The sequence below is a fragment of the Otolemur garnettii genome, unplaced genomic scaffold, assembly GCF_000181295.1.
Source record: "Otolemur garnettii isolate 467f Iridium unplaced genomic scaffold, OtoGar3 scaffold00109, whole genome shotgun sequence".
NCBI classification, from domain to species: Eukaryota; Metazoa; Chordata; class Mammalia; order Primates; family Galagidae; genus Otolemur; species Otolemur garnettii.
Genome location: NW_003852504.1, coordinates 6,279,908 through 6,295,260, shown reverse-complemented (window position 1 = coordinate 6,295,260; position 15,353 = coordinate 6,279,908). Strand labels below are relative to the sequence as shown.

The 15,353-nt window shown below is 39.2% G+C and overlaps 1 protein-coding gene across 1 annotated transcript in view; it reads right to left on the bottom strand.

Moving 5' to 3' along the window:
- The window catches only part of CCDC160 (coiled-coil domain containing 160), a 69,855-nt gene extending 54,987 nt beyond the window's left edge, over positions 1-14,868 (bottom strand). The window contains exon 1 of the mRNA XM_023517384.1: positions 14,777-14,868. Coding sequence (XP_023373152.1) covers positions 14,777-14,868 — 92 coding nt within the window. The remainder of the gene's footprint in view (positions 1-14,776) is intronic.
- Positions 14,869-15,353: the final 485 nt, after the last annotated feature.

Below are 15,353 nucleotides of genomic sequence, written 5' to 3'. Positions count from 1 at the left end.
CCCCCCCAAAACCCAGGAGTGTTGTTCAACCACCTAAATGTTGATTCATTTATTTTTATGCCTAGAATTTTTTTTTTCACTGAGGTAAGCTCTGGAAAATGCTAAAAATAAAAGCAAACCTAATTCCCTGTGGTCTCTAAAGTGTTTTTCTTGCACTTTTTATAAATAATTCAAGAATATATAATGTTTCTTTTTAAAGTTCTGTTAACAGCTTCTAAGAATTAAACTGTCACTACTGAGTCATTTTTCTGTGCCGGGACGAGTCTTTTTAATCTTTATCCAACAATGGGCAAGATCATCCTCTTTCATACTCAGGGATTTATTTAATGTAAACTATTTTGATTTTTAATGATTTAGAATAAATTATGTAGGCTGGCAAAAAAATCATTAAAAGAGCAGGCTCTTGTCATGCTTATTAGAAGACCAGTTTTCTGAGCACATTTAGAAAGTCAGGTTGAGGTTGTATGTCAGGGCTCAAGTTTCACAGCCATCTCCACTTTGAAACATAATATATAAAAGCCGTGTTTCTTTTTTTAATAAGAAATCAAGTGTGTTTTGTGCTTAAGTGGGAAACATTTCAACATTTCAACTATAGTCAAGCCCTCCACTTTGAAATAGAAGGATCCCGAGGAAAGAGTGATGGCTAGTTTGTTGCTGAAAGAAAGAATCTTTGTGAGATGCTACTGCTGTCCCTTTGGCTGAAATGGTGACCAGCACTAATCTTAAAGGTCAAACTGGTAACAGCACTTTCTTCTAGTACTACATTTTAACATCATTTAAAAAAAACTAAATCTTTCATCTTTAATGATTTAACATCATTAAAAAACACTAAATGAAATGGCGAAGCCCAACCTCTTCATACTGACAACTGTACCATTTCAATTTTGTTAATTACACTTGTATTAAGAGCTCAGAATTAGGGCAAAAGGGAAGTTTAATTGTATGATAGTATCTTAATCCTCAAAGAATTTAGCATGTCCTTGGACTGGTGAAGCATTGAGAAAACAAAGTAAACGCTTACTGATAGGCATGGACAAGGTAGGCAGGAGGAATTCACTTTAACTCTGAGTTCTCTGATTTAATTTTTTTTTAAACCATAAATATGGCGGCGCCCATAGCTCAGTGGGTAGGGCCCTGGACACATACACCAAGGCTGGTGAGTTCGAACCCAGCCTGGGCCAGCTAAAACAAAAATGACAACTGCAACAAAAACAACAACAACAAAAATAGCCAGGCATTGTGCTGGGCGCCTGGAGTCCCAGCTACTTGGGAGGCTGAGGCAAGAGAATCGGTTAAGCCCAAGAGTTTGAGATTGCTCGAGCTGTGACACTATGGCACTCTACCCAAAGTGACAGCTTGAGACTCTGTCTCAAAAAAAAAAAAAAAGAAAGAATAAATAAATAAATAAAACCCATAAATACTTTTTGCAAATGCTGACACAATAAAAGTGGTATTCTGGCAGGGAAGACAAACGTTTGCTAAAGTATATATTGGTGAGAGCAGACTTACTATACTGTTTCATCTCCCACACTTCCAGCAGGAAGCCCTATGCATAAGAAGTATGTAGCAGATATTAAATTACTTGACATCAGATTAGCTGGGTTCTAGTTCAGTTGTGCAACCCAAAGTTGGATATGCTGTGCTGCACTTTTTTTGAGGAGATGGTCTTTAAGAGCCCTTCCGGCTCTACAGCTCTATGATCTTATGAGCACTCTCGTTTATTTCATCTTGTTTGCACGCATGGGTGTGTAGGTACAGACTCACACAGATATACACAAACCCTACATACACGCTATGTACTAGTTGCTATGGGCAACCACCACAGAAAAGGAAAGCAGTTATGGTCAAATTTCTCACAGATCCGGAGGGCCTAAGGGGAGCTGAGGCCAAGTTGCTTCTCTGTTACTGACTTGAATGAAATGCTACTTAGCCAGCTCTCTGCAGCTCTGGTTCTAGAACATATGGAAGTGGGGGGGGGGTGAAGGAGTAATTAAACTCGTGACATTGGAATCATGGTTCCTCCAGTTGATCCTTGTGTGGTTTGGGGCAGTTAAATAACTTCAGTTTCTTCCATTGTAAAATGGGGAGATGGCATAATGCTTAGCTTATAGAGTTGTGAGGATTTTATGGCTTAAAACATATAAAACTAAAGCATTCAGAAGTATGTACGGCATGTAATACACATTCAATACATCTTAGCTGTTACCATGAGAGGAATATGGAGTGAACTCTTTATTAACAGAGGTGGCCTGATGACCTGGAAACATTGGCAACCAATATCAACCACTACCAGCCACACTGTGGATGATGAGTAACAAAGAGGAAGACAAGCAGGGGGTGGTTACTCACACCTATAATCCTACACTTTGGAAGCCAAAGTGGGAGGATCACTTGAGCCCAAGAGTTCAAGACCAGCCTGGTCAACATAGTGAGGTGCCATATCTACAAAATGTATATATATATATATATATGCATATATATATATATTTTTTAATTATCCAGGCATGGTGGTGTGTGCCTATGGTATTAACTACTCAGGAGGCTGAGGTAAGAAGATCGCTTAAGATCAGGAGTTTGAGGTTTCGGTGAGTTATGATGACATGATTGCACTCTAGCCTGGGGATCACCCCCCCAAAAAGCAAGAGAGAGAGAAGTTGGTACTTATAACAGAAGTGGTTAGTGCCGGAATACAGCAAAAATCCTGTGCTGTCCAATATAGTTACCACTAGCCACATATACTATTAAGGATCTGAAATGTGTTTGGTCTGAAATAAGATGTGCTGTAAGAATAAAATGCACACTGAGTTTAAAAGACTTAGTACCAAAACCAGGCAAAACGTCTCTTAATCATTTTTATACTGATTGCATGTTCAAATGAGTACACTTTGGATATATTGGGTTAAATAAAATACTCTATTGAAATTAATTTCATCTGTTTTTTATTTTACTTTATAAAAGTGGATATAAGAAAATTTAAAATTACATGTGGTGTGGGTAGTACCCGTAGTTCAGTGGGTAGAGTGCCAGCCACATACACAGAGGCTGGTGGGTTCCAACCCAGCCCAGTCCGGCTAAACAACAATGACAACTGCAACAACAACAACAACAAAATAGCCAGGCGTTGTGGCGGTTGCCTGTATGTAGTCCCAGGTATGTGGGAGGCTGAGGCAAGAGAATCACTTAAGCCCAAGAGTATGAGGTTGCTGTGAGCTGTGACGCCATGGCACTCTACCAAGGGCAACATAGTGAGACTCTGTCTCAAAAAGAAAGAAAGAAAGAGGCTCGGCGCCTGTGGCTCAAGTGGCTAAGGCGCCAGCCACATACACCTAAGGTGGTGGGTTCAAATCCCCAGCCCGGGCCCGCCAAACAACAATGATGACTGCAACCAAAAAATGGCCAGGCGTTGTGGCAGGCGCCTGTGGTCCCAGCTACTTGGGAGGCGGAGGCAGGAGACTCGCTTGAGCCCAGGAGTTGGAGGATGCTGTGAGCGTGATGCCATGGCACTCTACCCAGGGGGATAGCTTGAGGCTCTGTCTCAAAAAAAAGAAAGAAAGAAAGAAAGAAAGTGCTCCAGGTGAGGCTCAAACTCACAACCTTGCCATCACTATGCTGTCATATTAGTACCATGTCCTAACCAATTGCACATGGCTACCCCATTGGTCAGCAGAGTACTTCAGTTGTTCATAGCCATGTGACCTCACTGGACAGCTCCGCCATGTGTTCCATATGCAAATAAAAATTTAAAAAAAAATAGCCAGGCGTTGTGGCATGCCTGTAGCCCCAGCTACTTGGGAGGCTGAGGCAAGAGAATTGCTTAAGCCCAACAGTTAGAGGTTGCTGTGAGCTGTGACACCATGGTACTCTACTGAGGGCAACATAGTGAGATTGTCTTAAAATAAAAGTATAAAGAAAATTACACATAGTGATATGTATCGTGTTTCTATTGGATAATGACAGCTCTAAAATGTCAAAGGAGTTGTCCCTGTGCTTAAACTCTTTTCTCAGTAGTCTCTCACTGGAGGTTAAACCAGCAGGTGACTCTCTCTAAGAAAGTTCTAGTTCCCTTCCTCTCCATCATGTGTCTGTGTCATGAGCTTTCCTCAGAAACTCTGACACCAGCACTGGGCTTTACTTTGACTTATTCATTCAAATACTTCCGTCATGGCTTTTCTGTGTCTCCTTTGTGGGTGAGAATAAAGATTTCTGAAATGGTACTGAGTGATAGATAGGCCTGGCTTCAAGTGCAAGCTCCATCACTTGCCAGCTATGCAGTATCAGTCATATGACCTATCCCTTCGCAGCCTCTGTTCACCATCTAGACAAGAAGCCTAACACGAAGAATTACCTATCCAATAAGGTTATAATGTGAGATATTTATACTGAATATTTAGGGCAGTGCCTGGCATGCGGTAACCATTTGATCACTGTTACAGGTTATGAATCCCATTTTTGCCATGAATGGTTTTGCAGGCCAATGCCATTTTGAGTTTAGGTGAAAAATCTACCCAGGCCATTCTGCAGATGAATGAGAAAGTGATGGAATCACTTAAGATTTAGGATTTCAGGTACTTGTATCTTCTGTTTAAAGAACTGATGGAGCAGATATGGCAGCTAAACTCATTTTAGAGGCCCAGTGGGAATGAGAAGTAAGCTTCTTGAATGTGAAGTAATTGAGGGGTCAGGGATGGCCTGGAATTGTGCCCTTCAGGATCTCTGAGAAAGGGCATGTTGAGTAAAGTAGGTGAAGACCTGAGTTGCTCATTCAACCTCCAAAGACCCTATTTTCTGCCAGTGAAGTATAGGCATAACCTTGAAAGAACTAAAACAATTTTACCCCCAAATATGACGACTTTGACATAAAGAGTATTTTGAATTAAAGGCCATTCACAATCTGAAAGCATTGGAAGGGGTTTTCCCACTATCTGCATAAAACCAGACTGACCTGCTTTAGGGGATCAAAGGGGGAAACTGACTTTGTTTCATCTGCCAGAATGCTAGCCTACCTGGCCCAAGACATTTAAAACACAATACCTGTCTCTCAGGTTAATTTACAAATCAATCTGTTTCCCCCATCTACACTCCGCCCCCTGCCCCCGCAACCTCTTGCTTCACCCACACTCCTTCTTCCCCTCCCTTCAAAAGGCATCTATAAAGGTATCTGACCATCACTGAGACATCGGGTAATCAATCATTCTTGTAGTTCCTCCCATATGCATGGTATTTGGAAACAAACCTTTCTCTTCTTAAACTGCTTTAGTTGTGAGTTGATCTTTTAGTGAACTTCCAGGGGGGAAAGGGTGAGTTTCTCTGTGATCCCTAGAACCTCAACCATCTACCTCACAGACTCCAGGTAGATGTTAAGCAAAATAACATATGTGTGTTGATGTGCTCTGAAAACTGTTGTGCACCGAAACAGAGGGCACAGTTCATTATCTTTCTGAATACCCAAGTACACAATTTAAATAGAACAGAACTCAAATGCCAGGGTAGGTCAGAAAAGGCAGGAATCATCATGTACTAGACTTACCAAAGAAGGCTTCCTGTGGGAGGTGCAAGTCGAAATGGACCTGAATAAGTGGGAGGAGAAAGAACTAGAGACGACTGATTTGCCCAAATCTCTGTCACGTGTCCTTTGGACACAAACCTGGTCAATGAGGTTCCTAGAATCTTTCTGATGACTTAGATGAAAGCAAGCCTTTACTGATAGCATAGAAGACAAAGTAAAATGTAATTCAGGTCATGGACTCTCATGCTCACTTTTGTGGATTAATTTTATTAATTTTATTTAATTTTTTTATTGTTTGGGATTTATTGAGGGTACAAAGAATTAGGTTACACTGATTGCATTTGTTAGATAAAGTCCCTCTTATAACTGTGTCCTGCCCCCAAGAGGCGTGCCATACACCATGACCTCCCATCTACCTCCCTCCTCCCCTCTCCCCACTTGCTTATTCCCCTACGTCCCCTTGTATTAGCTCATCTACTGCCTTCATATTAGAATAGAGTACATTGGATTCTTACTTCTCCATTCTGTGATGCTTTACTAAGAAGAATGTGATCCATCTCCATCCAGGTTAATACAAAAGATGTGAAGTCTCCATCTTCTTTAGTGACTAAATAGTATTCCATGGTATACATATATCACAGCTTGTTAATCCATTCCTGGGTTGGTGGGCATTTAGGCTGTTTCCACATTTTGGCGATTGTAAATTGACCTGAGATAAGCAATCTAGTGCAAAGGATTTTTTTTTCTTCTGAGTAGATATCTAGTAATGGGATTACAGGATCGAATGGGAGGTCTAATTTGAGTTCTTTGAGGATTCTCCATACTTCCTTCCAAAAAGGTTGTATTAGTTGGCAGTCCCACCAGCAGTGTAAAAGTGTTCCTTTCTCTGATTATTTTTCTCTATGGTAGGTCTATCAGGATTAATTTCACGTTAATTCCTGCTTGGCTGCACTGTCTGTGACGAAATGTGGTGTGTTAACATTTATATTCACAAAAATAGAAACATTCTGCCAAATTCTTGAATCCCTGAATAAGCACCTATATTTATGAGAAATTATAATTTAGATGATCAATACAATAAAACTCATGGAAAGAAATAAAAAAGTTCATGACACAGATAAAAAGCCAAAGTCTTCATTAATCCTCCCCACACCAGCTCAGTTCTCTCTCCAGAGGTAACTAATTCATTATTACTATTATTGCCAGTTAAAAGGAAGACTGGGAAGAAGGGGTGGGAGGGGTGGGGAAAGAGGGAACAAAAAGGAGGGGGAATGAGATAAAGAGCAAAGATTTATGGAGTGGGAAGAGAACTCAGAGGTAATCTAGTAAGTGATTTGCTTAAATGTCATTCAGCTAGTTAGTGACAGAGCACAGACTCCAGCTGAGATCTCCAGATTCTCACTCCAGGTCTCTATCAACTCGAAGGCGTGGTTTTGGGAGAGGGAGGTTAGAACAGTCAGAGGGAAGGGAAAAGCCCAAATTCCCAGCCTTAGTCTTTAGATTCCCACCCCCTCCTGCTCTTTGAGATGCAAAAACCTCTCTCTTAAGTAACACTTTGAACTGGCTTCCCTTAATCTTCCCCTACTCTTTTCTACTCCAAATCACCAAAAGGAACTTCTCTGTGAGCTGTCTAGGTCTTTACAGAGAAACTCCCCAGAGTTACCATTATTTACTTATGGAAACATTGCTTGATCTCTCAGTTACATATTTTTAGACAGGGTTAAAGAATTGCTGATGTTATCTAGCACTTTACCTATGGTTCCTGGTAGCTGGGAAACAATGTTGAAATAGAATTTAGCCAGTGGAAAGGAGCTGGCATTTCTGATATTCCTCCCTACAAATATTCAACCTAGTCACTAGACCAACAATGGAAATGTCAACACACTCTGAAAGGGGGTCTCATAAAAGTACAAAGTTGAAGTTCTCTCCACCATCACAGAATTTACAATCTAGTTGGGCGGATGGACAAAGCTCAATTATCCATAATGGCCTCAGCAAAGATGTGATAATACCTCACCTCATTAGCATGTTAGCATATTCTATAAAATATGATAATTTTAAGCTCAGATGAACGATTTTTATTCTTTTTCCCTATAAAAGGCTGGGGTGGGGATCCAATTCATGACATTCCTAAACAACAATGGGGACACTGTTTCTACATTGCTCATTCCAAAAGGCATTTCTGAAAGCTAGAGATAGATGCCTTTTAGAAAGTAGACCACATTTTCTGGCACAATACTTAATTTATTCTTCTTTGATGACATGCCTGGTGGAATGAAGGAAATGGATGGGGGGAGCATTACATAAAACCTGATGAGGCAGAATTATAACACAGATGGTATAGCAGTTTACACAATATTAACCACCCTTTTAATGTCAAGTTAGTACAGATAAAGGCATCAGAGAGTCAGCTGGGCTTCTGCTTCTTAAACTATATAGTTGAAGAAAAATCTAAGGAACAATTACATGAGAAATTTTCAAATTGTAGGTTATGAAGGTAAAACCACGAAGAAACCATGACCACTTTGATGGTCAAATGCTCGTTATTCGGTATCATGATCTGGGATCCCAGTCTGGAGTGGAGGTGCGAAGGGTGAGAAGCCAAACGTGTACCGATTTCCCTATATGACAGCAAGCTTTTCTCAGAATACTGGAGTAGGAGGAGGGTCTTCTACGTCTTCCAACTAGTACAAAAAGATTGGAGTTAAATAGTGAGAATGAATAGATAGTTCAATGTTCCCCCAAGCCCTCCCTCTGCACCTTGCTGGCACTGCACTGCTGGTGCCCCCAAACTTGGTAGTACGAAGTTGGGATCTCTGCAAGGAATCTGAGAAAGAGCCATAGGGCATCAGCAAGAGGGAGAAATGAAGGAGAGCAAACATGTAGTGCTAAGCATTGGAATCACTCTGTAGTTTTCACATACTATCTCGCTTATTCTTCACAACAGCCCTACAGGAAAATCAAGCTTGAAAAGAAGTCAAGGACTAGTTAAAGTTTCTTTTAAAATCAACCATCGATGGCTTTCCTTATCCCAGCTCTGTGACAGCAGAAGCATTTTAGGCAAGTCTTTTCTGGAGCCTCAGTTTACTCATCTGTAACATAATTAGGTTAGATGCCCATTGAGGGACTTGGTCACCTAAAATTTTGGCTCAAGTCGCCCTTTAAAGGATACCCAGGTAAGCCATTTCCAGGCACCATGCTGTTGTGCTCAGTATTTCATGAAAACTTAGCACTGAAAGAACGTAAGTACTTGACCAGGAGTTGGGCAAAATTAAAGACAAGTTGAAATTTGTGATTCTTTTCACAAATCATGCTAATCTTTCAAGTGCTAGATCTGTAGCTGCAAACGTGGTGGCGGTAAGAGCCAGCAGAATTAACTATAGAATTCATTTTCTAAGAGCTGTAGGCCTTAAATATCAAGACTTTTATGTAAACTTGGTAGCACTGTTAAGCGTTTAAGAAACAGGCAGTGTGTATGCCGGATTAATCAAATATAGAGATTACTTTAAGAATGGTGGGTTTGAATTGTAAATGAAATAGCTGAAATTGCAGAAAACCAAGGGACTGTACACCAAAATAAGGATAAATAGGACATTTTGTTTAGGAACCAAAATATAACATGAATCCTCTCATCTTTTATATTTAAATTTCTGACACAGTAGTAAAAATGGAGTAAATACATGACTCCCCTCATCCCAGCAGATTTTAAAGATGTTACAAACTACTATTTACAGAAAAAGCTTTTTGAAGCTCAACGAAGAGGGGTAATTAGTTGAGTGGGACAACAAAGACTCTAACTAATACAGTAAATAAAAATTGGTTCTTGTTTTTATTAGGTGATTACCCAAATTGATGGAATCTATTCAATGTCTAGTTTGTTGATTATTCTTAGACACATTTCATTTTGAAAAATAAATTGGGTTAATGAATAAATAAATAAATAAGGCTATCACTACATCTAGTAACTAATGAAAGACATAGGATCCAGAGAACACTAATAAACCATGTCAGAAGAATAAATACATTTCTAACAACTGAAAAAAGATGATAACACTGGGAGAAAACATGATTAAAACATGTGAAGGGGGAAAAAAACCCCAATTTTAATTTGGCTCAAATTAAAGAAAGCCTAAAGTTGTATGTTTGGGTCTGAGGGCTGTTAACATCTGTAAGGTGTCTGTCTGACTCTAAAAAAGCTACAGACTCCTGTCCATCAAGATCTAGTGGTTTCCATGCGTTTGTTTAAATGGTTTTTAAAGTAAAATTGCAAATGAAATAACTATGAAAGGATTTACAGATTAGTCAAGTATTACATTCTAAAAATACAATTTAACCCTAGATATTCACTAGGATTATTTGTCTTGCTGTTTCTCCAAAATCAACAAGCAGACTCTATGTTTAAAACGGCTTTGTTTATTAGCCCTGATATCCTCCAAGGAAACACTGAACTTTGGTCTAGTTAATTAATTGTAAAAAAAAACACAAAAAGGCTTAGCATACCATAGTACAATATTTTTTACAATACATACCAAAATATTGTATTTGCTCCTTTCATCTTGAGTTCTCAGGTCCTTAAAACGCACCCTAGAATAATGTTATTTAGTTCAGCAAGTTTATCAACTTGATATCTAAACATTCGCACAAATGTGGAGCCTGTACTTAAATCAGAGCTTCCACATTTTCTTCTTGTTTTTATCTCCTAGCACATAAACCGTGTTGATTCTTACAGATGCTTTCGTAAGTAGCAGCTATAGCATGTGGAGCACTGAAAGCTATAAAAGAGCTGCTTGTCTGAGGGATGTTAATCATTTTTTAAACTTAGGGAGTAAAGTTTCAAGTAGTAAAATTCATTAGGGCTTAAAAAAGTGTGGGATGATATGGACAGCTCACTCTTTTCTGAAAGAATAAAAAAGACATGCAGAACTCCACGTAGGGTCATAAATTACACGATTTGAAATACTAAAACTGTGCCTTTGCATATTTGATTTTGAAATCATTAGTCTTCCTGCTGACTTAGACATCCTCTCAAAAATTTCAAAAGTAAGCTTGATGACATGTGTTTTGAGAAAATAAAATCTCTCTTTCATTTTAAAGTAGATGTCCTCTGTAGGCTGTATCTGTTGAAAGATTCCCTTTTACAGTGAGTGTTAGCCCTGTTATTTAGGTTGTTCCAAGCTTTCATTGCAGTCCTTTCAGGCATCTGGATAATTCAACACATTTCACTGCGCCTTCCTCCTCAGCATGAAAAAGGCCAGACAATAGTTCCACTTCCTTCAGCAATCACAAGTCAGGAGACAGTTAAAGAGAATCTCTAAGCTTAGCAGAAAACTACCAAGCTGAGGATAAACGTTATCTTTGAGGAGAGGAAAAAAAAGAAAGAAAGAAAGAAAAAAGCAAAAAAAAGAAAAAGGCAGTGTGCCCCTTTTGCACATAGGTAGTAGAAGATTATCACGCTTTATTACAGCTGTAGCAGAAAGAATATTAAATGACTTAAAGTTTCTTAACTTTAAATGCATATTCGTCATCCAGAGTATATACTTCTTAATTACGACACTTTCAAAATAACAGACTCACTGGTGTGAGATGACTAAATAATTGGATAATTTTTAACACCACAATTTACTAGCTTTGGAAGAAAATGTTATTAAGGTGATATTTTTGGAGACTTGTTTTGAATATAAACTTTATCCTTTTATTGTGTTGCATACTGTGACATGTGTTCCATTTAGAAAAGTTATAATGGTGCAAGGATGGACAAATTTAATCAGAAAACTGATTGGAAAAAAGTGATGTGTGTAAAACATTTCTGGTTTATTGCTTTTTCTTTGATTATAGTATTACAGTCTGCTAGCAATTTTATGGTTTGTAATACCAGAAGTTCCACTTCTAAGGTCACATAAACAGGAAAATCAAAGTGTTTCAAACAGAGTGTAAAAATACCTTTAACACTATTTAATCTTAATAGTGAATCACTTTAATGTCTACTGGAGTCTATTCTCAAGGTAGGAGATTTGATTTGAGAAACAATTTTTTACTGATGGTAAGCAGATTGCCCTTGTATCTTTTCAATATTTGCAGAACTATTTTGATTCAAAATATTTGACCTGTAAAAAATACAGTTGTTAGTGAGAGAAAAGTATGTTTTAATATATTACTGAGAGAAGCAAAGATTCATATAGCAGTGTCATTTTAAAGTATCACATAGTATCAAAAATAGTTGCCAGTTGTTCTAAGTACTAGTATCAATATACTTAATCTCAATTATGTAAGATGTAATTTAATTCTACTGTAACTTAATTATCTTGCCATTCAAAGGAAAATTAAATCATTAATAAAGATAAGAAACATTTATAAACGATGGCATACATTATTCAAAAAAACAAAGTTGGCAAAGATCAGTTTATTAAAAAGTAAGGTTTATTTACAAATGAAATATAATAAAACGTGCATTTTAAATTTATTCATATTTCAGAAAGTTGACCAACCTCTTGCTGCCATTTGGCCGTCATTAAAATCCTTTGAAATTGGAATAAATATATTTTCACTTTCCACATTTGTAAGCCAAAGGATATTAACTGTGCATGTTCAGTTAGTGAAATTTTCTCCTTCGCAAGTGGTAAATCTTTCAAAATCTATATTTAATTCACGTTGACACGATTTAGTGAAAGATGTTGTTTATTTTATTTCCATGATTTATGCTGGTGCACGCTATTGAAAAGAACAACATTTAGAAGTTCATTATTAACTCTACTTTTTTCTTTGTTTTGTTGACATAAGTTTCATAAATAAATGCAGGCTTGATAAACAAACAATCAAATTTCCCTTTTTCAGGTTGATTTGTGTTACAAGAAGAAGATTGATTCATTGAGAAACTATGAAATATTTAGAAATTGTGGAATACATAGTTTTAAAAAGGTTTGTGAAGACCAGTTTTACAGGATTCTAATGAAATCACAGTTCCTGCTCTGGGATCAAATAGCAAAATAGCATTGGAAATATTTTTTCCTTGTGACCTCCTCCCCCCCCACCCACCCATTTTGTTCAGTGAGCGTTCTGATCTGCTGGCTTTGTTTTAGGCCTCATGGGCATGCACACGAACACATGGACGCAGAAACACACAAATGTAGCAAAACACATATTTAGGTAGGACATTTAATTTCTTCTCCAGGGCAAAACCAGAGTGTAAGAGACCTTAACCGCAAGTGTAGTCTAAAAATTTAAAGTAGTAAATACACATAGAACAAAAGCTCTATTCTAGTTGTGCGAGGAACATAATACTCTTAAATTACTTTCTGGTTTCCATGGGGACCTTTTTGTTCTAAGATACCAATCATTAGATTTAACTCGGCCACTTAATATTATTTCTAATCAAGTGAAATGATTTCTCAACTGGGTAAAATGTCAATTACCAGCATTTTTAAAGGTGTTAAAATGCAAACTACTTGAGATTGCTGCTTCTTATGGCACAATTAAATCTAGAGGTCAATACAGAAAAATCCCTCCTCCCCTTTACGGGCAGAGAAAAGCTCAAAGCTCGTCGATCTGTATTGGTGGTTGGGTGGGCGGATACTTTGCTGGCTATATGTTGTTGTTTTTTAAATCCACCATAAGCTCAAAATAGTGGCAAGAATTAAAAAATGTGATGAGAAATTTTAGGCTGAGGAAAGATAAACAGTTCTCTCTCCCTTTGGCCAGTTTCTGAACCTTTCTTACACATTTTATAGAACATCTGGGCTTTCAGGTATATATTCTATACGATATACATACCCACACACACATATATATATGCACACACATATACTACATACGCTGACCAATCTGTTGGGCATAAATGATATGACTGGAGCTAGGAGTTGCGGCTCCTTTATTTTGTAGAATGCCTAAGTATTGTTTGTGTCACAATACTGGGAGCAAGCAGGAGCCCGGTGGGAGCCTGGAGCCTTAAGCCCTGGGCTGTGGTCTGGGGGAGGGGACGGGGTTGCGGGGTCACAAGCTCTTAGCTTTTAGCCTCAGCATGACCACAAGTTTTAAAGCATGAAGGGATCACGTGCTTTTCTTTGAGCTGTTAGTTATTCTGACTTTTGGGGTGTGCGTGTGTGTGTGTGTGTGTGTGAGAAATGCTTTGTTCTTTAGCTTTTTTGATTCTCAGTAGTTTAGCGGATGATTAAATTGTTTTCTAAAAGAAAAAGACAAAAATAAATCACTTCGTGTATCAAAATGTCCTACTTTCCTATGACCCATATCTTGCGCTCAGTTAATTTTCCCTTACACTGAACAGGTACTGAGATGGAATAAATTATTTTCGCCAGTTGGGAACTTGATCCAGACATTCTATATGTTATCAGCCCTTAAAAAAATTAAGAACAAGAAAATATCCTGGTAAAGCAATCTCAAAATACCTTATTCCGGGTATTGTTCTGGCTTTAAAGGGAAGGAGGGTGGGAGGAGGGGTGGGAGTTGGTGGGGCGAGTAGGAAGACTCTGGGAGGATGTCTCGTTTAATGAACTGTTAAAACTTTCAGAAAATGTTAAGCTAGCGAAGTCCCTCAACATAGTATTTCCACTTGAAAGCCTCTACTTAAACATTTCACTTTAGGGGAGCTACTTCTACTTGTACCCGTTTAAGAGGATGATTTCATCTTTTCCAACTCTCCTCTGTCTCTGGAACCAAGACACATAGAGTCAGAATGCCAAATGAAGACTTTTGATGATAATAAGATTTATTTGGGAATATTTTCCATAATCAGGGCAATGGGTCTTTTTGTTCTGATGGTGAAGGGATGTAGATATGTTTACTCATTGACCAGGAGCTCTGGCTGCAGCTGCAGGACACAATTAATTATGCTAATAGTTGGTGAGGAGCGGATGTAACTCCCTCACCCCCCCTTTTTTGGGGGGGAGGGGAATTTGGCAAAAGGGGAAGGAGACGCCCTGGGGTCGGATCACATGATATTATCTTCGCGCCACTTTCGCAAAACCCCTTTTTTTACTCCAGGTTTTGCTCGAGCTCAAAGGTACAGTTCTTATCTTGCTCTAATACAATGTTTCTTAAAGTCGGGTCTAAGATCTCTTCCCTCCCCCTCTTCTTCCCACAGCTAGTCGTTACCATTAAAGGTCGAAAGTTGCATTGCAGTCGGTGCAGTCTCACAGGAGGGATCTGGTTGGGTAGTAAACTTCGGGCTGCGTAGTTTCCAAAAAGTATCTGGCAGACGCACCAGGGTGGGCTGCAAGGTCTGGTTTGAGCGCTTTATGAAAAAGGGAGAAAGCCCACCTGTGGGAGTAACTCCCGTTGGAGAAATGAATGCGGTTCGTTGCATCACCCCTGACTCCTGAAGGGCGCTGGCCGTTCAGGTTGGACTCCATCGCGGGCCAGGGGCGGGAGAGGCCAGTCTTTTGTAATCTGCTGGCCTGAGCTACTACTGTGCATCAGGTTGAGAATCACATGGCGTCCTTGTCTTCTAGGCTTTGGGCTGCCACAATCGTCCGCGGTAACAATAGTGCGGGTGGGGGGTGTCCAGCTTCATTTTGCGCCCCCTCCCTCTTTCCTTATGCCCGGTTGCCTTCCAGTGCTTCCCTTCCTCGGACCCCGCGTACTCAGGGCTCTCTGATTTGCCTCATCTCCTGAATTCCATCCCCCCCCCCGCCCAGCCATCAGGCCCCCCCAAATCCCTCCTGCACTCGTGTCCGCCAGGGAAGCGGAGAAGGTGTAGTTTTGTTAGCGCATTTTGTCCAGTGTTTTGAGTCTGGTATGGTTAATTTCATTTTGATTGTGCATCTTAAACTAAGACATCATTTTATTTTCTTCAGAGTGTAGTTGGCTTTGGCCTTTAAGGAGCCCGCGCTCAATT